Genomic DNA, 24,638 nt, shown 5'->3' with positions numbered 1-24,638 from the left:
TTTCTAATTGTAAAACTGTATAAATGTAACTGTGTTGTTCTGGCATTGAAAGCATTGTGGGCCCCATAAAATGATGTGGCAGGACATATTTGGTCTGTGGGTCTTGTGTTTGACATGTGTGCTCTATAGTCTACTTTCGCTGGATGTTGACCATAGAATTGCACTGGACTTACAGATTCTCAGAGAAAACATTTTAATCAAATCTGAAAGTAATCAAATCCACGTACGTCACACTCGCAAATGTGGACGGCCAACTGTACATAGTATGTTATTGCACATGATTTTTTCATTAATTTTAAAAACATTAGAGTTGATATGAGAATAGTATAAATTCACTCAAAATATGCCTAAAATGCCTTTTAAATTATAGACGAGTAATTATTCGCTCCACAAGCAAATAATTACAGGTAACTATGTTATGGGTAACTCATTAGTTCATGGTTTTGTTATTTTTTTTAAATGTAGATCTTGTTCTCATCTGAAGTTGAATCTGCTGGTGTGCCCTGTATTTCATTTGCAATCTATCATTTACTATCCGAGTGTGCACAGTGAAGCCTACTGCTACAATGAGAATACAATATTTCAATCTAAGTTCCATTTTCCATTTGCATGTCACTCTTTACAGGCATCACCACAGTATTAACCATGACAACTCTCAGCACCATTGCCAGAAATTCCTTACCACGTGTTTCCTACGTCACTGCCATGGACCTGTTTGTGACCGTGTGCTTCTTGTTTGTTTTTGCTGCTCTAATGGAGTATGCAACACTCAACTACTACTCAAGTTGCAGAAAGCCACACTGTACAAAGAAGAAAAAGTCGGTAAGATGAGATGAAATTTAATACAGAAAACAGGTCCTTCTCTTTATCAGACATTTGATATAAACCAGTGTTTTAGCACATAGTACTATACAGTGGGAGGTGTCTCACAACAATGAAGAAATATAACAGGGATATGAGTGTAGGACATTTCCAGGATGTAAGGATATAATGGGGTATCCAATTTGCACAGAAGAGCTTTTCAGTTCTGTCTTAAATCAGGAATTTAGCACTGATTTAGACACAGGCTCAGAAAATAAGAAATCAAAGAGAAAAGACTCCAGGTCTAAGCATTCTCAGACAACATGAGACCACCCCACCCGCTCCACAAACCTTGTAATTGTTGAATATGAGATTTCTGTACCAGATACCTTTTATTCCAGATCAACACTGGCAACTTGTGGAAGTAGTTCCAGCACTGAGAGAGCATACCTTCTTTTGAGATCTTCACAATCCTAAAACCAGTGTGCCATATCTATCTCCTCGAGGTTTTTCATTCTGTAGGAAGAGCTACAGCCTAGGAGAAATAGTCAAGAAATATTTTTTTAAAACCAGAGTTGTTAGATTTTGTATTCACTTTGACATTCTCCAAGCTGCTCTACCAACTGGTCTGTAAAGCTGACTCTAGTGGCTTAAGTTTAATTTTGTTTTATATATGGCATTGTAAAGTGCAATACAGAAATATGAAGATATGCTGATAGCTGTGCCCAGGGAAGGAAGATGTTCAAGTTAGTGAAAGTTGGTGAAACCATGATTAGTGTTTCAATTCTAGTAACCTTGAATCAATGTCCACCTCTGCTAAGGTTTCATCTCTGCTATGGCTTTACTTTTATGTCAAGACAAAAGAAAACATGTTTAGATATTTCCAAATGCTGTCTTCTTTTTATTCCATCCATACATGTAAACTTCCTTCATACAAAGAGCACCAGAACATGCTGTCTTGAAGTCTCCTCATAGAGGCAAGGGACACCTGTAGATCCTCTTGTCTCAAGGAAGGAGGAGATGTGTTTAGGGCCCTGTCTATACTGCCTTATAATGCCATTTAAAACTGCTTATATGGCATTGTAGAAGGGGCCTGAAAGGATTTATAGGCTGCTTTCCCTTCATTCTCACATAGAAGCCAGCTGGTGGGGTAAACAGAAGAAAATGTTCCTCTTAATATAATGTGTCTGGTATATTTTGTCTTGCTTTGCTTTGGAATGGATGTTTATTAATATTCATGACATCCTGTGGCAGAAAAAAATTGGGTTTATTTTGCAACAAAATCTCTTTTGCTTTAAGCCTGCATGCTATAAGTAGTATCACTGGTGTGTATACCAGTCAGATAGTTTAGAATCCCATTGGCACACACATTGCAAGGTGTACTTTAAGAATACGGAGATACACCTGGCACCATTGGATGTAGAGATTTTTCACCAAATATAAATGTTCCCTTTTCTTTCTTTCTTTCTTTCTTCCTTCCGTCCTTCCTTCCTTCCTTCCTTCCTTCCTTTCTTTGCAGTGATTATCACAGTAGCACAGTTTTTGTATTTCCCTTTTTTCATATTGTGTTGATATCTTTTAAATACAAATAATCAAGTGTGTTATTTTGAAGTAACAGGGGAAGAGTGTACATTTAACACTTCTTTAACCTTTAGATAAGATTCATATCAACTGGTGGATTCTATGTTCAGTAAACCGATTTCACATTTTAGTCTGAACTTTACAGAAGGTGTGCAAGGTGCTGAAGATATTTGCTGATAGAATTCAACAACTTGGACAACTCCATTAAAATTCAGACCAAAACTCAGATGGGATTAACTGCCCTTTAGCTCTTCATGTATCAGTGTACACACATATATTTTAGACTGCATGTCTTTGGCAGGACTCATTGTTTTTGGCTGCTTTACTCTAAAGTGCTATACTGTAAAGCACTACATACATTTGATGTTGCTATATATGTAAACAAGAGTAATAATAATACAGCAATTATCACTGGGCAAGATAGCATTACATTAAATTTCCAGAATGGCTAAGCAATACATACATTCTGTTGCAATGTGTGTTTTATCTTTCCCTTGTGATGCTTTAAAATTGGAATGGAATCATAGGAATTATTCTACAAAATATATGACAAAACCTGGGTAAGCACATTTTAGGGATGAAATTTTTCACTAATTGTCTTCTCAAAGGAAACAATTATTACTTTTCTTCTTGCTGTAAGAAGTGTTTTGAAAGCCTTTTTGAAGCCTTTTCACAATTCAAGATGTGTTTTGTACAAAATTCATTTGTGGAGTGTTTTTTTAGTACACAGAACAGAATTTTGTGTCCAGATAATAATTGCTATATATTCAGAAGACCTGCTGAATTTAATTTAATTTAATTTACTCCCAGACAAATGGATTTAAGGATGAAAGGTAGGTAGTTCAGGAATTAAGAATTCAGTTTTACTTACTTGAGAGTAGACATGTCTAGTGTTTAACTTTTAAGTTTTTTTGATATTTCTTAATTACTTAATTATGTTCTCCATTCCAAGCATTGTAAATCTGTTAAAAAAATGTGTATTCTTATTTATTTATTTTTTAATGTTTTCTCTCTATTTGAGCTACCTGATGTCAGTTTTGGTCACATGATGGTGAGTATAACTTTTCAGGTTAAAAAAATGTATCTTAACATCTATAATGCTGTGCTTATTCTGACATTCTATACAAATCCAAATGCTTGATCAAAGAGTCAGCAGACGTAGTGTGCTATCTAAATGGAATCAAAATGAAAACTTCAGAAACACTTCCAGATATCTCCCCTTCCCCAATACTTTAGATTTCTATATTTATTTATTGCCTTAAAATAGCTATTTATAAACTAATTTTGCCAGTATTTTTAAACTGGGTTTTTGAAAATATAAATGCAATACCAGGGGAAAAGAAAATAAGAGGAAGAAGGGGCAAAATAAGATATTAATGTTGGCCAGGCAGATACATTCATATAAATTCACAATACAGTTGGATAAGCGAATACGTTGGATAATAAGGAGAGATTAAGGAAAAGCCTATTAAACATCAAATTAGGTGATGATTTTACAAATTAAGCACCAAAACATCAGGTTATACAACAAATTTGGCAGACAAAGTACTTCAATATGCAGTAATGTTATGTTGTAATTACTGTATTTATGAATTTAGCACCAAAATATCATGATGTATTGAAAACATTGACTACAAAAATGCGTTGGATTATCCAGAACGTTGGATAAGCGAGTGTTGGATAAGTGAGACTATACTGTATGTCCGAAGATATATACATTTGGAAGCTGCCACCTCTAGAGTATACATTCATGAATAACCAAAGGAGTAAGATATATGATGAATATTTGCTTTTCCAACTCTAGATTATTATTCTTTCAGTAACATTCATAACATACAGGATCTAGGCATGTGGACCATGTTTCAAGACACAGGAATGTTTCTCTACCACTATTTTTCTAATATGTTCCATCTGTGAATGACGTGTTCACATCATGCATCTCAAAGAAGTGTTATCCATCTTACAACACCAGTATTTATCTATATCAGCTAATTTCTTCCTTAGTAGTATTCAGTATAACCTAAAGATTTATTTTCCTAAACCAAATGTCATTTTTAATCGAAATACATTTTGGAAAGTGATGTATATACAATTCACCATGGGTGGATTTATACAGGTCAATCTAACTTTGCTCCACAGTTCTAACTCCACTGACATCAAATGCAGTATTTTCCAACAAAATGTTGAGCTTATTGGTATCATTTTCTCTGTACTTTCACATTACAGCACTCATGGCCTATGACCCTTGGTATCAGCTGTGGTTTGGTTCCAAGACCTCTCCACCTCCCACTCCCTCCAAGGATACCAGAATCTCTGGATGATCAAGTCCCATTGTATAGGATGGTGTTGTAAAATAGTGTCCCTTATATAAAATGACAAAATCAAGGTTTGCTTTCTGGATTAAAATATATATATTTTCATGCTGTGGATGATGAAATCAGAGGGCAGCTGTAACCAAAAGTTGTTATAATAGTGAATATGTACCATATGGCAACTGAGGGGAGATAATATTGTTGAAATTTGTATCAAGTGAGGTAACAAATAAATCCTACTATCAGTCCATTTCTGTCATGAGACCTTTCTAAATTTGCATTATCTCATAGAATTAAGTTAACATAAGTGGGTAAATCAAACAGTAATTTGCACATCAGACTGCCAGAGCACAGGAAGCATAAATTACAGGAGGTGAGAAAACAGGAACCACGTGGGCTTTTTGTAAATCCCAAGAATGCTATCATACCCCCTGAATTCATCCTCCAAAATGTGAAAGAAATGACCTTGAACACATCTAGGAGTTGTGAAATAGAAAGAAACAACCTTCACAACTCATGAAAATTAGCCACAAACAACTCAAAATAGTCACTTAAAGTTTAATTTTCAACTGCACAGAACCTGCTATTCAAGTGGATGAAAGTACTCACATACCTTCCAGTTGTCCACACCTGTCTTAGGCCCCTTCTACACTGCCATATAATCCAGGTTATCAAATTAGATAATTCACATTATCTGCTTTGAAGGGGATTATATGAGTCTACACTGCAATATAACCCACTTCAAAGCAGATAATCTGGATTTTATGTGGTAATGTAGAGGGGGCCTTAGCTGGCTAGGCAGTGTGATCAATAAAAAAATGTTTCAATAGTAATTACTAAATTGGGGGGGGGGGGCATTTCTAAAGTGTTTCTAAAATATTGTAAGGGGTCCATTTGCTAAAATCCATTATTTAGTTGCCAAACTAAGTCTAAATATTTAAGAATCATGAAGTTGGAAGGGCCATTGGGTCCAAGTCTCTGCTCAGTGCAGGATCTCTAATGAGAGTGTTCCCAATAGGTAACTAACTGTCCAGCCTCTTTTTACAGCATCCACAGAAGGAGACCTCATCACTTTTCCAAGCAATTTGGTTCCATTTCCAAACCACTATCACTGTTAAGAATTTCCTTCAAATGTTAAATCAAAATCTACTCTCGTGTTACTTAAAACCATTAGACATGGCTCTACCCTCTAAAGAAGCAGAGAACAAATCTGCATCCTGCTTTCTTCAACAGACCTCTAGATATTTAATTAGTGCAATCATCTCAGCTTTGGCCAATATGGAACTTGAAAGATTATGCTTTTCCACTGAAATTTTGGCATGGGTTGGCCTTTCTTCTACATCAAGAAAGGCTTCCTTTTTCCATTCTACAGAGGAGCATATGATGGGGTGGCTCCTCTTTCCTCTGATATTTGATCTATGCATCCAGCTTTTGGCATGTGTAGTTAGGCAAAATTACACATGAAAAAGATGAATATAAGTTAAGTCTGCATGTTGATAAACTATGATTATTTTTTCTAGACCTGAATCTTCTTTAACAGGTACCCTTTCTAATCATGCTATTAATTGGTTAATGGCAACCTATTAGATATTTAGGTATTTTGGTTCTCCAGGCTATTACTGAAATAATTGGGCTGAACTTGTCTGCACTGTTGACTGAAATATCTCTTGGTTCGGATAGGGTACCACTCAGTTAAGTATGTGTGCTGAATGAACACATTTAAGATTGTTGTTTTTACTATTGATGTATCTCATTAAGTATCCCTTAAAACTATTTTCAGAGAATCGATGAAACATCCCCTGTTTTCCACTTAAGTTGCAACTGTCATCTTCCAAAGGAAGAGTTAATTTTTCAACTTAAATTTGGATCTTTCAACATATTTTTTGAAAATGCAAATAGTTGGTGTGTGTGTGTGTGTGTGTGTTTACGTGTGCATTTATTATATATTTAATTTACATGCCACTTTCTTCCCAGAGTGGGATCCAAGTAGTTAAATATCTCTCCTTAGACATTTTTGGAAAAGGTCATTTACTCAGAGAGAAATATACATCCCAAACAAGTTTTTTTGTCATACCTGGAAGGCTACAATTCACAAATACAAAAAAAAAAAAAAAAACACTCAGAGGCTAATGGAAACCAAACTAAAACCCTTACATTATGCTGCATGAGCTTTATTTTTCTGATTTCCAACAGACATATTGTTTAAAATGGAAAAGTCTGAAGAAATCTGCATGCCATGATTTTCTTTCCTGTTTAGGGCAGCCCAAAGTGCTTGCATGCCCTCATTCAAAGATTACCAACACGCAGTCTTTTTTGTCTCTCCTTTTTCAACAGAATTATTCTGTACTAGAGATGAGACCACCTCCTACAGTCATCGCATTGAATAATGCCATGTACTGGCAAGAATTTGAAGACAATTGTATTTATGAATGTCTGGATGGGAAGGACTGCCAGAGCTTTTTCTGTTGTTTCGAAGAATGCAAATCAGGCTCATGGAGGAAAGGACGGGTACACATAGACATCTTAGAACTAGACTCTTATTCAAGAGTCTTTTTTCCAACTTCATTTCTTTTGTTTAACTTGGTGTACTGGGTTGGATACCTCTATCTCTAAAAGATATTGGAGGAAACTGTCTTTTCACACTTCTTCAAGAACAGTGAACAAACTGACGTTCAGGACATGGCCGGTTTCATCGTAAGTCTGAAGATCACTTTACCTTTCCTCATGAACAAAACAGATTTTATTTTCACCTTTGGTTGAAAAAGACAAACAGAAATTCTCATTTCAAGTTTGAAATATTTGTGAAGTACACACCAGGCACTGTCATGTCACTCGTGTTTAACTATTCCTACATGATGGGGAATTTGCTCTTTTCTCTGGGTTACAGATTATTATGTAGCATTCAGACAAAGAAACTAAGTAAAAGCATTCCATTTAAGTTTTTTATTCATCTATTTGCTTCACCCTTTCAACACATTCTGAAAGCAAATGCTTGTTGGTGCAGGTTTTCCATGATGTTTTGCTGAAATCACCTATTTTTCCTTAAGATGTGTCCGACTCCAGTGAAAAACCACTGAAATTCACCTCATGGGTTTCATTATTTTGTCTTAGGTCTTAATCTGAAATTAAGAGTGTGTTTTAATCTTCTTGTCACAAAGATAGAGATGTTAGTCAAATAATTTTATTGAATATTTCATTAATACAAGGTATAACATTCATCTAACTGATCAAATACTGCAGGAAATGAATCAACTTTGAGAAAAATACACTTGCAACTTGACAAGGCTTAGCTTGTTTTCAGTAGTGTAGCAGATAGTAGTTGATAAGACATAGGGTGCACTATTTAACAGCAAGGGGAAAATAGCATTAATTGCAGATGGAAAGTTTTTTTACATATATTACAGTTGTTGAGTTTATTGGGGGTTTTACGCAATATTTTCACAGTGGAAAAAGATATAGATACAACCTATTCTGCTTGTTTTGCTCATGCAGAATTCAATTGATTCACCTTTAGTCTTAGTTCTTTATGAGCTAAAATGAAGGCACTAGTTTTTATCTACATAAGGCACCCAATTCATTTTTCATTAGAGAGTCCTAAACCGTATGTGCATTTTTAAAATTTCAGTTCTTCCATTTAAGTGAATGGGTAAGTGCTTGTTGGTGAAAAATTCCCTACTCATTAAAGTAACTGCACTGGTAAACAACCTCTAGGCTGGCACATTAGAGGATGTTATTATTAACTAATCAATAAGAGCCTTATGTGTGCAGATCTCATTTTCAAGAAAGTTAAATATTAGAAATTTCTGTCATGTACAAAAGAGTTGAAAAGTTATTAGGGATGAAGTATTATGATTTTTTAAACTACAAATAGTTTTAAAATTGGAAATGTGTTTTGTATTTTTGAAACATGGTTGAGAAATTAAATTGCTGAAAGTATTATTTTTTCTGTGTTGTAAACTATTCATTACAGATTAACCTATTACTTCCTTTTTCAAAGATAAATGTGTAAATATGTCTCATTTTAAACACAATTATTTAATTTCCCTTTTAAAACCCCTAATCTTTGAGTAGAATGGCATCTTCAGAAGTGTACTATTGATACCATCAAATGCCTTTTTCTGTCACCCTGGAGTATTCATGCTGCTTACCTGAAAACATGTATGTTTGAATACGATGCACAGTTCAAATTGTTCTATATGTTTTCATTTACTCCTGAAATGAAAAAAGGAAAGATTCCCCAGAGTATACTGAAACAAAATATGTCAGGAGGTTTGGGGGGAATGGACGTGGGAGGATGTTTGTTGTAATGCATTTTTAATTTCGTAACAAAATTTTTGCAAAGCTTATTTGAGATTCTGATAGGTTGCAAGAAACACATTAAGGAAATGGTAGTTGTTCATATAAAGCACATGTGGTAGGGCATGTACCTTGTATGAAAATGATCCTAGATTCAGTTATTGAGAGAAGCAGGGAGTGCTGAAAAAAATCTATCTAAAGGAGAACAGCTAGCAATGAATGCAAATAATGCTGGATTATAGGAACCAATGTCTGACTTGGTGAAAGACAAATTCCTGTATTTTTATGTACAGTTATTTCAGGTTTTAAAGACAAAATCTCTAGATCAATAGTATATTGCTTTATCACAGGAATAATGAAGCTATTCCACTTCACTGGAAGATTTGAAAAGTTACTGCTCTTCAGTTAAACCTCTCCGGTAACATACTGGAATACTACTCTCAGGCCAATATATTATCATATTTTTGGATTGTATATCATTTTCCACAGACAAACAATTCATTTACAGGTTTTTTGGCCTATGAATATGTCACTTCTGCATTTGACACCACTACACAATCTTGTAAGAAATAATAAATATAAAGATTTTTTTTCTAAGAACCTCATGACATAGCACCAGAAAAACAAAGCAGTAGAAATTATTTGACAGCATAAATAAGATTTATAATCAAACTAAGAAGTACCTAGCAAAAAAATCCTGCAAATATTCTGTCCAGTTAGTACATTTGAATGGACCACAATAACAACTGCAAGTCATAATCAGCACTAGACTTTTCTTTAAGAAAGTGGAAAATTGCCGTTAAATTCAACTGGAATTTGCAATTGATTTCGATAGAAAAATGACCATTTCCAAGGAAATGACAAGCATTATTTGCAATTATATCAAACATGTAACCTAATATCTCCTTTTATAGAATACTAGTTTTATATTCTAACTTCCATTTTCTATGGTGCCTTATCCAAACAATTAATCTGATAACAAAACAAAATTCCTTTTGCACTTGAATTTTTTGTTCACCAAAATGCCAGGTAAGATCAGAAGAACACTGATCACACATCTTCAGCCAGAGATACTGCAGAAATCTTGGGCTGCCTGAATGACCTTAAATTATAACCCAAGCATTCATTCAGACATCAGATGTGTCCTTGTCATTAAAAATCTCTTAAAGAAATAGTGCAAGACATTTCTGGGATTCAAACCCCTTTGAAAATTGCTTTCTTCCCCATGAGCGTTGACTAGCAAGCTCATTCTTCGCCTTTTCTCAGAATAAGATACATTTCTTGCTGTGACTCATACAACAAGCAAAATCTAGATCTCTACTTATACTCAGCCTAAGATCAAATTTACTCTGTTAAATAAAAAAAAATAAGTGATATTTCTCATTCAGCAACACTTCCAAACATGGTTAGAAACTTACCTAAAAATATAAGTGTTTCTAAATCCTGCTGAAGGCATCTGGAAAGCATTAGTCATGTACTTGTATCTATATTCATGATACTACCAAGTATTTCTCTTTGGTAAATTCATGCTTTAAAAAAAAAAAGATGTGGCCAACAGTTCTGTGGCACCTGATCACTTAATTCCACTTGTCACTGGCTTAACTGACAACACCAAAAAGTGGTGATTGCTACTGCAAAATTCTGTTGAGATGTAATAAAATAAGATAGAATAAAATAGAATAGCTTTATTGTCATTGTGCTATTGCACAACAAAATTAAATGCACACATCACAAAACAGCACACTCACCCCTCCACACCCCAACCACCACCACACAGCCCCCAATGTTGCTCCTCTTTTCATGTGATCAATTGCATTTCCATTTCCTTCTTTTCTGCTTTGACCAACTCAATATTTGTGCAGAATGTGCCACTAATTTCGTTGCCTTCCTTATTTCTGTGGCTTCTTCAAAACTGGAAGCATCTTGAAATCAATTTTGAACACTGCTTCCAATAAATTATCCACTTTTAGCAACAATGCATCTAGAGAAAAAAAGATATCTGATAAAGAGTCTCCTAAAAGGTTTCATTTCCAAGTATCTTATACACTAATGAAAAGATAAATGGCCTTGATTCAACATTGCCTTTGATTTTCTTCTGTCAGAGGATTAGGTATTTCCTTGATTAGGCACGCCTTCTAGCAGGAGCAAATGTATTTTTAGAGTGGGGTGCCGGCTTACTGTTTTCAAAAGTTAAAACTCCGTGTGGAGGGAGGGAGATGTGTTTTAATTTCACTTTCCTACCCCAAAAGATTTCTGGCATGTGTGAACAGAGATAACCATAGCTCCCAAACACAAAGTCTTTACTTCCATTGTGGGGAAAGTATAAATTCTGCTTCACAATGGATAATAGATGTTCCAGTCTGGAAGTGGCAGTCAGCACAACTCATGTGCAATGCTAGGTCTCCCTCATGTGTAGAGCTGAGCCAAAATTTTTAATCAGCTTTTCTTTTACCAGCAAGGTATAGAAGAGATAAAGAGAAAACAAAATGTATATTTTGTTGTTCTTAACAGCCATCAAATTGACTTTGATTTATGATGACCTTGATAAGCCTCCAAATCAGCATGCCTGATGCCTTGATCAGGTTTTCTGACTCAGGGCCATGGCTTCCTGAATTGAGTGTATCTGGAGTGTAGTCTTCCTCTTTTCCTAATCCCTTGTACCTTACCAGACACTCTTGTCTTTTATAGTAAGTCTTGTATTCTTATGATTTGTCTAAAATACTACAGTCTCAGTTTAGTCATCTTGACTTCTAGGGTGACTTCAGGCTTTATTTGCTCTAGGACCCAATTATTTGTCCTTCCAGCCAACTTTTCAAGCACCTTATTTCAAAGGAGTTGGTTTTCTTCCTCTCGACTTTCTTCACCTTTTCCTTAGAAAATAGAAATATGATAGCATGGACAATTCTAATTTAAGATATCTTTAGACTTCAGGGTCTTGTCTAATTCTTGAATAGTTGCCCTGCCAAGTCCCAGTCTTCTTGACTGCAATCTCCATTTTGATTTATGACTAAGTGTGGAAAAGCTTAAACTATTTCAGTGTCTTCATCATCCACCTTAAAATTATGTAAATCATCTATGATCATTATTTTTATTTTCTTAATATTCAACTGTACAGGTTCACACTTTGCACTTTCTTCAGTAACTATTCCAAGTCTTTGCTATTTTCTGCTAGTAGTATGCTATTATCTCCATAGCTTAAATTTTGATGCTCCTTCCTCCAATTTTCATGCCTCTTTCCTATGAGTCTAATATTTTGTTGTGTATATTTTCAACATACAGGTTAAACAGAAAGGATTATAAAACACAGCCTTGTCTAACCATTTGCCAATTTGAAACTATTCACTTGTTCCATATCCTGTCCTAACAGTAGCTTCTGGTCCTGAATACTGATTATGTATCAAGCCTTTTTAAAAAAAACAAAAAAATGGGGAGAAACATATTTTTTTATTTTTTCCCCAGTTTTTCTGAGTTTTTTTTTTACCGTTTTTTCTGGGTTTTTCCCAATTTTTCTGTCGCTTCCCTCCCCCCATTTTCTGGGTTTTTTTTTCAGGTCTTCCCATCTCTAATCAGGACTATCAACTGTTGTAACACACCTATTTTTAGGAGCAATTCATAGTTTGTTATGATTTATACCAGGCATGGGCAAACTTCAGCCCTCCAGGTGTTTTGGACTTCAACTCCCACAATTCCTAACAGCTGGTAGGAAGTTTGCCCTTGCCTGACTTATACTGTCAAAAGCTTTTCTATAATTTCTAAAGTGCAGGTTGATTTTCTTCTGAAATTCTTTGGTTGGAATATGATCCTTTGTGCCTCTTCCTTTTCTGAACCCAGCTAGGACACCTTGTTTTTTTTATCCCATGTATGATAAAAAAATTGTAGATTTTGACCATCACTTTGAGTGCATGGAAAATTAATGTAATGGTTTTGTGGTTACTGCAGTTCTTGATGTCTTTTTCTTCCCAATATATTTTTCAATGTTTATCCAACATTTCCAATATGTGGGACATTGTTTTTTTTTACATATTTGTTGACAAATTTTAAGTAGAACTATAAGTAGTAAACTGTAAACTGAAACAGCTCTATTAGTATGGCTTCTATTCCTGATTTATTTCTCCCAAGTGATCTAGGTGCAACTCCATTTCACTTTCTAACACTGTAGATTCTTCCTCAAATTGTTCCTCCTTGAATGAATCTGTCATCCTTTACTTAGTTTTTCAGTTTATCTTTTCATCAAGTTTTTATTTCTACTTGTCATGTGATGTCATAGAATCACAGAGTTGGAAGAGACCTCATGGGCCATCCAGTCCAACCCCCTGCTGAGAAGCAGGAAATCGCATTCAAAGCACCCCTGACAAATGGCCATCCAGCTTCTGCTTAAAAACCTCCAAAGAAGGAGCCTCCACTACACTCTGGGGCAGAGAGTTCCAGTGCCGAATCGCTCTCAAAGTGAGGAAGTTCTTCCTAATGTTCAGGTAGAATCTCCTTTCCTGTAGTTTGAAGCTATTGTTCCATTACATCCTAGTCTCCAGGGCAGCAGATGGCATGTTTCTATGTGTTGTGCAGCTTTGGACTTTCTTTTCATCTCAGAGCATATCAACAGCTGAATACTCTTTTGACTTGATTCCAATCCCATCATTAGCCACTACACTACTTGTTGTTTTCTTCTGCTGTAACCCCAGTAACACACTGAATGCCTTCCAACCTTGGAGTTTCATCTTTTGACACTATCTCTTGTTTAACCTTGGATTGTCTCATCATAGGATTTTGATGGTAAAAGACATTTTAAAAGGATTTACCTTGCTTCCTTCTGTTCACTTCTGACGTGTTAGCTATGGTGCTGCCACCACTGTCTTTGAGAGATCCTCCTCTAGTACTACCACAGCTCCTGCCCAGTCACTATTTGGCACTTTTAGCCTGGTTCTTCCACAAAAGCTTCTCTGACATGGTAAACTCTTCTAGCAGCACTACTGCCATCAACATGGCTTCTTGAAACATGCAGTCCCACCACTACAGAACAGTAGTACAGTGAACCATGAAGTAGTGAAGGAACACTATACCTTGTAAGAAAAGCATTGAGAGAGGTTTAAAGAAAATCTAAAGATTTCCTTCATGGAAAGGTAAAGTTTTACTGTCATAACCAGTGACTTTACAACCAATAACTCTGTTACTACTTGTGGTTTGGGAAACCATATGCCTCTGCAATGACTCTTTTTGGATGACAGTTAGGATGTCATGTTTCCTGAAGCACTGTTAAGGAGGGAAGTAATGTGTTTTTACTAAATGACAATACCTTTAGAATAGGTTTGAGAGCCTTGTGACAGTTTAGTAATATTATTAGTAATATTGTTATCCCAGCAGCCCTAGCCAGCATACCCGATGGTGAAGGACACTTGGAACTACAGTTTAATCATATCTGGAAACCTATATTGTAGTATATAGTAGAATTATGCAAAATACCTAGGTAACAAAATTCAAACTCTAGCATTCTAAAACAATATGGGAGTCCGCTTGTCACTAGGAATGTAATTCTTCACTAATTTCATTCTCATACTTGAGAAAGCACAATGTTAAACTGTTTAAAATGCACTTTAGGATTTATTGAGAAAACCATATAAGGTTTCTTATATAAAATAAGATTATTCCACAAGAATATATATATATATTGTTTTGTGTAAAATGCAGCAACTTTTCAAAATATACAGTGAAAACAGGTGATGGGGGGACAACTCATAGCAGATTCAATGGGATATCTCGATACATCAATGTACATTTAACTATCAAAGATGAGAGAATATGTGAATTTTCTTTATAATTATATTGTAAACATTTTGTTTGGTTTAAGGAGTTTGTTGATTTTTCCAGATTTTCCCAAATTCACAAACTTCTTAATAAATACATGAAAGATTTTATTTATTTATTTATTTATTTATTTATTTATTTGATTGACTAGTTGATTGATTGATTTTACCTGTCTTCTTCCAAAAACCAGGATACACAGTCTAAAGTGCAATTAAGGAAATAATAACATTAAAATACATTTTAATTGAAAGCAATTAAAAGCAATGTTATGTGGAAGCAGTGGATACATTTTTAAAAACAAGACTGGCAGATTGCGCAGAAGACTTTGAATGTTTAGCTCTTAAATGTCTGGCTCTTAAATCCTTGTGTATTCAACCACATGTATTGTGCCAAATTAAGCTTGTCACCTCTTCCCTTTTTCTGGCAGGCTCTGCATTTTTAACAACTACATGTCAAAGCAGTCAGGGACAATATCAAATTTTCAATGCTGGGAATTGTTATACTTATTATTCCTATTGATTGTAACAATTGGAGAAAGCTAAATATATCAGTTTGTGGGTTTTTAAAGGTGAGCTTGCCAAAATTCACAAGTTTATCCATTAAAAAGACACAAAGCTGTGATGAAAGAGAAACTAACAAATTTATTTGCACCTCTGTCACCTCAAACACCAGCACTGTAAAGAGTTAAATAAAAAAACCCCACCAGAAATGTCATCATAGCCCCACTTCTTATCAGAGTAACCTGCTTCCCTAGATGGCATCCATTATCCAAAATATTTGGAACCAGAAATATTTTGGATTTTTTTAAATACCTGCTTTTGCATATACGAACACACTGAAATATCTTGAAAAATAAACATGCCTTATACACATATCTCAAAGTAATTTTATACAAATAATAATAATTTTCTGCAAGAAACAAAGATTGTGCACACTTAACCATCAGAAAACAAAGATGTCACTATCTCAGCCACTCATATGGACAAATTCATTTTGGAGTATTTCAGAATTCCAGACATGGAATTTCCAACCTGTATAACAAAAAGGAGTTTAGTAGAACCCAAGCAGCTCGCCTCCTCAGTATAACCAATGGGCCATATTTCTGTCACCCTTCAAATCACCCGATGAACCAAGAAGAACACACAAAAATATAGCACAAGGTGCAGCTTTTTCCCTTTTATTTGGGGGGGATGCAAACGCGACACATGCTTCCTTAACCCTGTTCCTCAAACCCAGGCTCCCTTGAAAGGAAGAAAGGAAAGGGTCCCAGGAAGGGTACTTCCTTAACCCTATTCCTAAAACCCAGGCCCCCTGAAAGGAAGAAAGGAAGGAGTCCCAGGAACCTAAAGGGGAGCCTCGTAAATTCCCCACTGCCGCCAATCTTAGCCGAAAACAGATTTTTCCATTAGCTGATTTTTGGGAGGCTCCTGAAAATGGATCTGGGTACCCAACAAAATTTGAATACCAAAAATGGATCATCCTCCAGCAAAATTACACAAGCCTATTACCAATCATTATGTGAAAATATTTATTTATTTATTTACAGTATTTATATTCCGCCCTTCTCGCCTCAAAGGTGGATCACAATGTACATATAAATGGCAAACATTCAATGCTATATGACATACAGACAGAGACAGAGACACAGAGGCAATTTAACATTTCCAGCTCCCTGCTTCATGAGGTTATGCTTGTTTCCGGCCACTGGGGGAGCTGCTGCTTCATCATCCACTGTGACACTGAGTCCTTGATGGATTACTTCCTCATTCCTTCCTGAATGCTGCTGGATTATTTTTATAGTGTTGTAAATTAGTTAAATTAGCCTCCCCGCATATGTGGTACCTAAATTTCCTACTTGATAGATGCAACTATCTTTCAGGTTGCTTCTGTCAACAACGAGCTGGGCTATTTTAATGGTCAGATGCTCAATCCAATGCGATCTGGCTTCGAACTCATGACCTCTTGGTCAGTAGTAATTTATTGCAGCTGGCTACTAACCAGCTGTACCACAGCCCGGTCCTTTTATATTGTTCTATATTAAATAGAACAATTTTCATTCAGTTTGGATGATCAATATAGCATTCTGTTTCATTTTATAAAGTGGTTCTTCCACTTATCTTAGTGCTACATTACAGGACAAGTATCATTTTTGTAAGAAACTGATCTATATTCAAATGATGGCTATGTCATTTGCTTTGGTATATCTCTCACGTGGCTTGATAAATTCATCTTTTCCAGATAGAGACGTGTTTATGGAAGGAAAGTGTCATCTTAACTATTCCATCAGCCTTTTTTCTTTTCTTTCTTTTGCCTCCCACATGCAATGTACCTATCCAGAAACACTATAGTGCCTGAAGGCTTGCCATTAACCTTATCACTGCCAGGGTCTCAGGTGAGGTAAAGATGAACAATCCAGTAGATACGTATTTGCAAAGAAAGAAGGTGGTGGTTTTGGCATAATTCACTAAGCCAAATAAGTAAGATTGAAATGGCTATTTCGAACTTCAATTTCTGCTGACCTTGGTATTTTACCACAAATGAATCATTCAGGCTTGCAAGGTGATTATATAAGTTAGTCAATTACTGTCAGTGATGACAGTTCAAGGCAACAAAGTGGTATCATATGATGGGACCTGACAACTAGATGACCATCTCTATCATGCTCTCTTGACTTTTCCCAGAAGCTATCTGTCTTTAAGTTTTGAAACCTATTTGAAACAGAAACTAAACATTTAATGAAGTCATTTTTCTCTTACATTGCTGTCTAAATCACTGAAAACTGTGTGATACCTATCTTATAATTCAATGGTCCACATAGCTGTGCCAACTTTATGCAGTTTGACACAAGATCTTAATTCTCAGATCATACCATTCCTAACATATTCCTTGCATAATTCATTTCCATATCATTGGAAAGTTTTACAAATGAAGAAAACAGTCCAAATATCCAAATAAAAAGAACAAAAAACTACTTGTCAATCATCATCATCAAACTTTATTTATATTCCATCCCAACTCCCCTTGGGTACTCAGGGCATCTTACAACATAGATGGCAACCATTTGATGCCACAGAAATACATAATAAAAATACAAATACATAATAAATTAAAAATACAAATAACTAATATAAACAATTTATCATAACTAAGCATAATAACAAATCAATAAAAATGCCACCCAGATGTTAAAAAATATGGTTCTTTCACATAATCTTCCTTTTCCCTGCTTCCTGGCATGTCTGGACATTTGTTTTTGCAGAAATTTGTTCCTCTGAATAGGCACATCTAAAGTGGAATGCATAGAGGCCAGGCATGAGGAAAGAGTTCTTTTTCAATTCATGAGCATCTCTTCTAACACATTAAGAGTGATGGGGAGATTTCTAGAAAAAAGATGAGGAAAGAAGAGAGAGATAATGAAGAAAAGAGAAGGTTAATGGGAAGAGATGGGGTGATGTTTCCACCAAAATTCTTCTTTTTGCAAAGCTATTGTGGTAATAGTTCATCGGCTTCTCTATCAAATTTCTACAATATGGCCAGTATGGGGTAATTAAAATTAGTGACACAAGCAAAAAAAATTTAAATTTGAATAAAGGTTCTATTTTTTTACAGTATACTCTCAGCTAACCCACTCCTATGCGGTTTGGTAGATGCCAGATAAATGTAGTTTTTGGTTTCTTGAGAGTTGCTATTAAAAAGATTGGCCTAACTAAAACAGTATCATACCATGGAGAGATAAAGCGGGGTATAAATAAATATTATTATTATTATTATTATTATTATTATTATTATTATTATTATTATACTCATGTATAATTTGATCTCATGTATAAGTCAAGGTCAGGTTTGAGGGCCAAAATTATTGATTTGTATGACTCAATGGTAATTCCGCAAAGAGGGTTATTCTGCAAAAGGGAAAAAGCAACAATGCTGCCTCAGGGGTTAGTCAAACCTGGCCACCTCCACCATTTTCCTGCCCACTCGTTCAAAATGTTCAGAAGTGACCCATGCCAGAGAGAGTAGAGGAGGTCACTGCTTTTTGCCATTTTTGTCAGAGAAAGGAATTGTTCCTTTTTATTTTTTAATGTTATTTTCTTTCTTTCTTATTTTTCTTTCCTCTATGGATAAGAATTAAGGTATAGTACTTCTTACATTGACCTATGAATAAGTCGACCCAGGTTTTTTGGGGTTGATTTTTTGACTAAAATTTCTCCACATGTACATGAGTACATAGGGCAGTGGTTCACCAGTGGTCCCCAAGAACTAAAATATGGTCCGTGGCCTCACCCTTACTACACCATTGCAATGAGAGAGACTGGTCTCGCAAAACCCTCTTATAGTGCCGAGTCGGGAGGGGTGAGGCTGACTACCACAAAAAGCATGACACCAATCCTAGACTACTGCTTCTCCTCTTCCTCCCTCCCCGGAGCCATTCCATGTGGCACCTGAAAGTGGGAGCACTTTAGTGTCTTTGCTTTTAGGCCTGTTCCTGGGGTTATTTGGGGTGCTGATTCAGAAAATTGCATTAGATAGACCACATCATCTTTGTGGGTGAGCAGATGGCAGCAATTGGATGGCATGTGTTCAGTATCAGAAACTTGAGCTGATGTGATCTATCCAATGCAATTTTCTGAATCAGTACCCGAAATAACCAAACCAAATCTGAAGCTGACCAAAAACTGGTTCATAACCAGTCATTTCCTAATTGTTTCCATAAAAACATGAAAAAGTTTATTAAACTGCAAAAACTTCATTTTTGCAGGGCATCCTGTATCTCATTTTGCTACAGTTTGTCAGTTTGTCCTAGAATCTCAACCAATTCAACATAGTTTGTGGCAGCCACACAAACAATGTTTCTGGAGTATAACAACTACTTTCAAAGTAAGTACTGCACAATTGAATAGGAATAACACTTTCAAACCAGGAACAGAAAAGTAGTCAATTTTTTTACACAGTGTAATGGGCAGGATTTGTCTGACTCTCCCCAAAGTAAAAGAAATCCTAAATTTAGAAATTATGAAAATTATATTGTGCTATAGAATAAAATAGAGGTCTTTGTACTGTTGATGAATTTTGGGTAGGGGTTTATCAAATTTAGTTAATCTCCACTAGGATAGTCCCCACAAGCTTTGCCTCCAACAGAAGAATCACTTGTAATTTTGAAAGTCAAAGAAAACAATTTGACATCCAGTCAAAAAAGGCTGTGTTTTCATATTTTATTCTCTATCTGAGATTGTATGTAGGTTGCATAAGAGAAATTCAGACATGGAGTTATATATAGTATATTGTAGTATATATCTCAGCCTGGTGGCTTTTATGTGGCCCGACTGGCCTAAGGAGAAAGGGCATGCACACTTCAGGAAGGCATTATATTTCCTAAAGTTGACACACAAATAGAAACACTATTTGTTCTATCTATATAAACACTTTTTTGAATTCTTTGCTAAAATGATGAGAGCCAAAGAAGAATGTGCTGCTAGAGACAGCCTCTTTTTTTTTAAAGAGATGCTGTAAAGGTTTTTAAAGCATGAGAAAGCCCATGTATGCTCTTTTTGTTGCAGTGGCACTCAAACCAAATATGTACACTAGGAGCAATGTGTAACCCTCTGGCTGTTAGAATGCAGCTCCCAGCATTCCTTGTCATTGGCTATTCTGGATAGGGCTAAAGGCAGAAACAATCCAAAACCTACTGAAAGGTCACATTTGTCCAGCCCTGAGGATACAATATGGTTAAATGAAACAAACAACACCCTTTCAAGTATGCTTGGATGGAGAATTTGCAGGATGGAGGCTTTTATTATTTATGTTGTCATTCATTGCAAGATCATGTTCTCTATCAGCAATTTGAAAATTCAAGCTACAATAAGTAAAGCTATTCAAAAGGAAAGCAAAATCCACTGCATGTATTCATACTGTTTGTTTTGCACCTTACCTTATATTGTGTTTCAGTTTGGATCACCAGTGAACTAGGACAAAACCTTCCAACAAAATTTGATACTTTCAAGCCTTCTCTCTTCCCTTTCCCATCTCCATTAGCAGTGCAGCTTGTGATGTTCTAGTGATATGAAAACTAAATTCTGTGCCCAATGTGCCTTGATCAATACAGGTAGCATTCATGTCAGTTTACCATTTTAGCTTAGGTAGCCATTTTAGTAATGTCCACAGAAAGACTCAACCAATTCAATGAAGGCAACCATCTCTTCTTTCTTACACAAGCATTTCTAGCAGAAAGCTCCCCACTAGCAGACACAATAATCCATCCAATTTTGTGTTAAAAGGTGGGGCTGTGCATCTGAACCAATATTTATATTTGTATTTTGATTCTAACATTTGTATTTCTGAATACAAATAAAAGTGCATATTATCAAAATGTGGTACTGTGTGAAGTGATTGATTCCCATTACATATTATGCATTCTATAATCTCCATGTAAATTGCTATTTAAAAATAAATTTCAGTATCCAATTCTCAATCCCTTGAACCTTCTCCATGGCATAATCTCCCAGAGTAACAGCCCAACCATAAGATTACTTACTTAATAATTTTAGGGATGTGATTCTTCATTAAGCTTCTTCTTGAAGGAATCAATGAGTAATGTTAGTTTTCTTCCTACTGTGAGAAAATGTTTGAAAACAACTCATTTTTAGGCTTATTTGGAAATTGGGACTAATTCTGTGTAAACTTCATACATGGCTGTTTACCTGCACAGAATATGCTGTGTTTCTATGTGATCACTCATGTGCATGGTTTTCACATTATAGCTTACGAAAATTGGTGTACAAGACACAACATGTTCTGCACAGGAAATAATATTTCTAAATAAAATACATCATGTGCTGAAAATGCTGTTTTATAAACAAAAGAAATCAGACTATACGTCTTTTATTGTGAAGAGCCTTGCCAGTTCAGAATTCTTTTAATCATTATTTCTCTATATTTAAAAATGTTTTTGACAATTATTGAAATGTTTTCAAATTGATACACAGTTATTCTTCAATATCAGTACTAGAAAAGTATGTGTTTAATTACTGAACCTTTCAAGTGAGATGGAATTATGAAAATTTATTTCTAGTTGTCACCCAGTATTCTCAAATACCTAAATATTTCTGGAAACTATTCTGTGTAAAAACACATCTGACTATTTCGTGTAAGAATTATGAGTTTTGAGCAAAAACAGTTTTGAGATAATCACATTTTGCATAGTATACAATGATCTTGCACAAAACAAGGAGGAAACATCATGTAGCATCTGCCGGTTTGATCTGTTTCTGCAGGCATTTTCAATAAAGAGTGTTTATTTTATGCAGAAAACTGCACTCATACAAAAAAAATGCATGTGCAGTGCACTATCTGAAGCAAGTAATATCAACATTAAGTAATTACTTTGTTTAAAAACTGATAGTAGTGCAATGAAATAACCACTTTTATATGCATTAATATCAAACAAAAGATGCACAAAATTCTCACCACTGTGTTATTCTTCCAAGAAAGATTTTTCCAGAGTTGAAAATCCCACTCTTTGGCCAGGAAAAGGATAATGATGAATCTTCCTTTCATCTTTAACTTGTATTGATTTTGCAATGCAGTTCTCTGGTGATTTCTCTCTCCCCCCCCCCCCCAATTTACATATATAGCGAGGGAAGCGTGCACAAAAATGTATAATTAATTGTCTTGAAAATACCATGCAAGAATACATTTTATCAGAGCAAACTGCTTGCAAAAATGTATGCATTAGAAAATGTACCAAAATTCATATACATCTTGGATATCAGCTATCCAAATTGATTGTTAAGAGAAATGCCCACATTCTTGATTTTTTTTAAAAAGGCATCTAACATCTAGACAATAAACAGTCAAACATGACATCATAAATTCACGGTACTCTCTGGTAAAATCAATAAAATACACCAGTTGCTGTAGTAAAACAGCAGTATTCAATCTCACAATTATAAAGTGCTAATCTAAGAATCTAAAGGTCCTCATATGTATTATTAGAGAGTCTAAACATGATCGAAGGCTTGTCGGAAAATCCAGGTCTTTAGTTGTGTGTGAAGGTTTGGAGGGTGTGGGCTGGCCTGATCTCCCTCAGGAGGGCATTCCAAAGCTGGGGGGCCACCACTGAGAAGGCCCTCTCTCTCGTCCCCACCAACCGCACTTGAGACAGAGGTGGGACTGAGAGGAAGGCCTCCCTGGTAGATCTTAAAGCCCGTGTCTGTTCATAGAAAGAGATGCGGTCTCGAAGATAAATTGGACCTGAACATCACTGCATCTGATGCAATTTGTCACCCCATCCCATTAGTGAATTCCTAATTGTCTATTGCCATGAAATTAATTAAGATTTGGAACCCAAGACTGCTACCCTGACTGTGATGAACTTAGACTCATAATAACAAGAATATCTTTGTGTTCTGTATTTGTGTACATGTAAGAAAATGAATGCAAGACATCTAGAACCCAGCTCATCAGCCAAAAAAAAAAAAAAACCCTCAAGAGATCCAGCACCAATATGTGTGAAATTATGCCTCCTCCCTTCTGTATTCAGCTTAATTTTCACTTTGGTTGGATGTACACTGACCAATAATGTGGGTGCTGATCTGGCATCCTGGATGCTGGATCAACCCCACATGTCAGCCCAACTGGGACTCCCTGAACCACCTCGGGGGCAGCGAGACGTCCCAACTGCCCCCCCCCCACTCAGTAAGCAGGCAGTCTGCCAGATTTCAGCTAGAGCAGTCATAAGAACATAGGTTCCCAGGCTATGCCAGATCAGCCATCACAAGGCATATCTGTACACGAGCTGACCTAATTTGTCAGGGTAGATATGCCTTGTAACTTCTGGTGCAAAAATGGATGAGAGATTAAATTGTATCCAATGATGCTAAAAATCTTCATTCAGGATAGAGGCAACTGATTTGAAAGATGTCATCTCCATCACTCTTTCTAAACTTTATCATTTCTCATGTCATATTCTGCAATGAGATAATGTGTGCTAGGTTGAAGCAGTCAAATTACAGTTCTGTCAACACTCAATGGAATAGCCTGGAGATAAGAAAATGTTATCAGTGTAGAAAGCCATTGAGGACTCTTGCCAAGCACTGTTGAGAAATTCTCTTTAATGACTTGTATATTGTCAAATATGCTTCCTGGCATAATTGTCACAATGAGGAATCTGTGGTATCACCCCAAGCTAAAGCCATAAATTTATGTTACATTATTTGCCATCAGAATATTCTGCCCATGAAATCAGAGTCAAATATTTCAAAAAGTTGCATTCAGTGATAACAGGGTTTTTTTAAAAAAAAATTCATTGGAGTTCCAGTGTATCATGGGTATAAAAATAACCCTATGCCCACCCAAGTGTTTGTGGGGAAAGAACCTCAAATAAACCATAAACACCCAGAGCCAGATAACTGATTTTAATCCCACTTCCTTACTGTAGATTAAGTGGCTGTCTGAATGGCCCCTACAGGTAATACGGCATGAGATTATATCTTGAATTATATTCATTGAGTGACCCAAATGTATGCCTGAAACATCTTTTATTCCTGAGTCCTGGAATATAACAGCTGTGTCTCATACTTTAAAATTCATTTAATATTGAATCTTTTTAACTTTATGGATTTTGAATCTAAAATTTCTAATACTATGGAAACAAGTTACCTAAACTGTCTATTAATAGGACATCTTAGCGTCTTATATGAATGAACACTGAACTGTTAATTTAGTATGATTGCATTACAAGTGTATGTTGGGAGGGTAAGGGTGAAAATATACATTATACATCTACACTGCAGAATTAATGCAGTTTTGTTTATTTATTTTATTTACATCATTTTTGCCCCGCCCTTCTCA

General features: G+C 35.6%; 1 protein-coding gene across 4 annotated transcripts in view; it reads left to right on the top strand.

Annotated features, from left to right (window-relative positions):
• gabrg3 (gamma-aminobutyric acid type A receptor subunit gamma3) overlaps positions 1-21,156 on the top strand; it is a 506,296-nt gene extending 485,140 nt beyond the window's left edge. For 3 of the 4 annotated variants that reach the window (XM_062975361.1, XM_062975360.1, XM_008107103.3), the window contains exons 8-10: positions 626-822; positions 3,404-3,433; positions 7,029-21,156. In XM_062975361.1, the coding sequence (XP_062831431.1) occupies positions 626-822; positions 3,404-3,433; positions 7,029-7,307 (506 nt within the window). In that variant the 3' untranslated portion in view covers positions 7,308-21,156. The remainder of the gene's footprint in view (positions 1-625; positions 823-3,403; positions 3,434-7,028) is intronic. The other variant, XM_062975359.1, reaches the window with a different exon arrangement.
• The last annotated feature ends 3,482 nt before the right edge of the window (positions 21,157-24,638 follow it).

The sequence above is a fragment of the Anolis carolinensis genome, chromosome 3, assembly GCF_035594765.1.
Source record: "Anolis carolinensis isolate JA03-04 chromosome 3, rAnoCar3.1.pri, whole genome shotgun sequence".
Classification (NCBI taxonomy): domain Eukaryota; kingdom Metazoa; phylum Chordata; class Lepidosauria; order Squamata; family Dactyloidae; genus Anolis; species Anolis carolinensis.
Note: the sequence above shows the minus strand (reverse complement) of the source record. Positions and strands in the feature narration are given on the sequence as shown.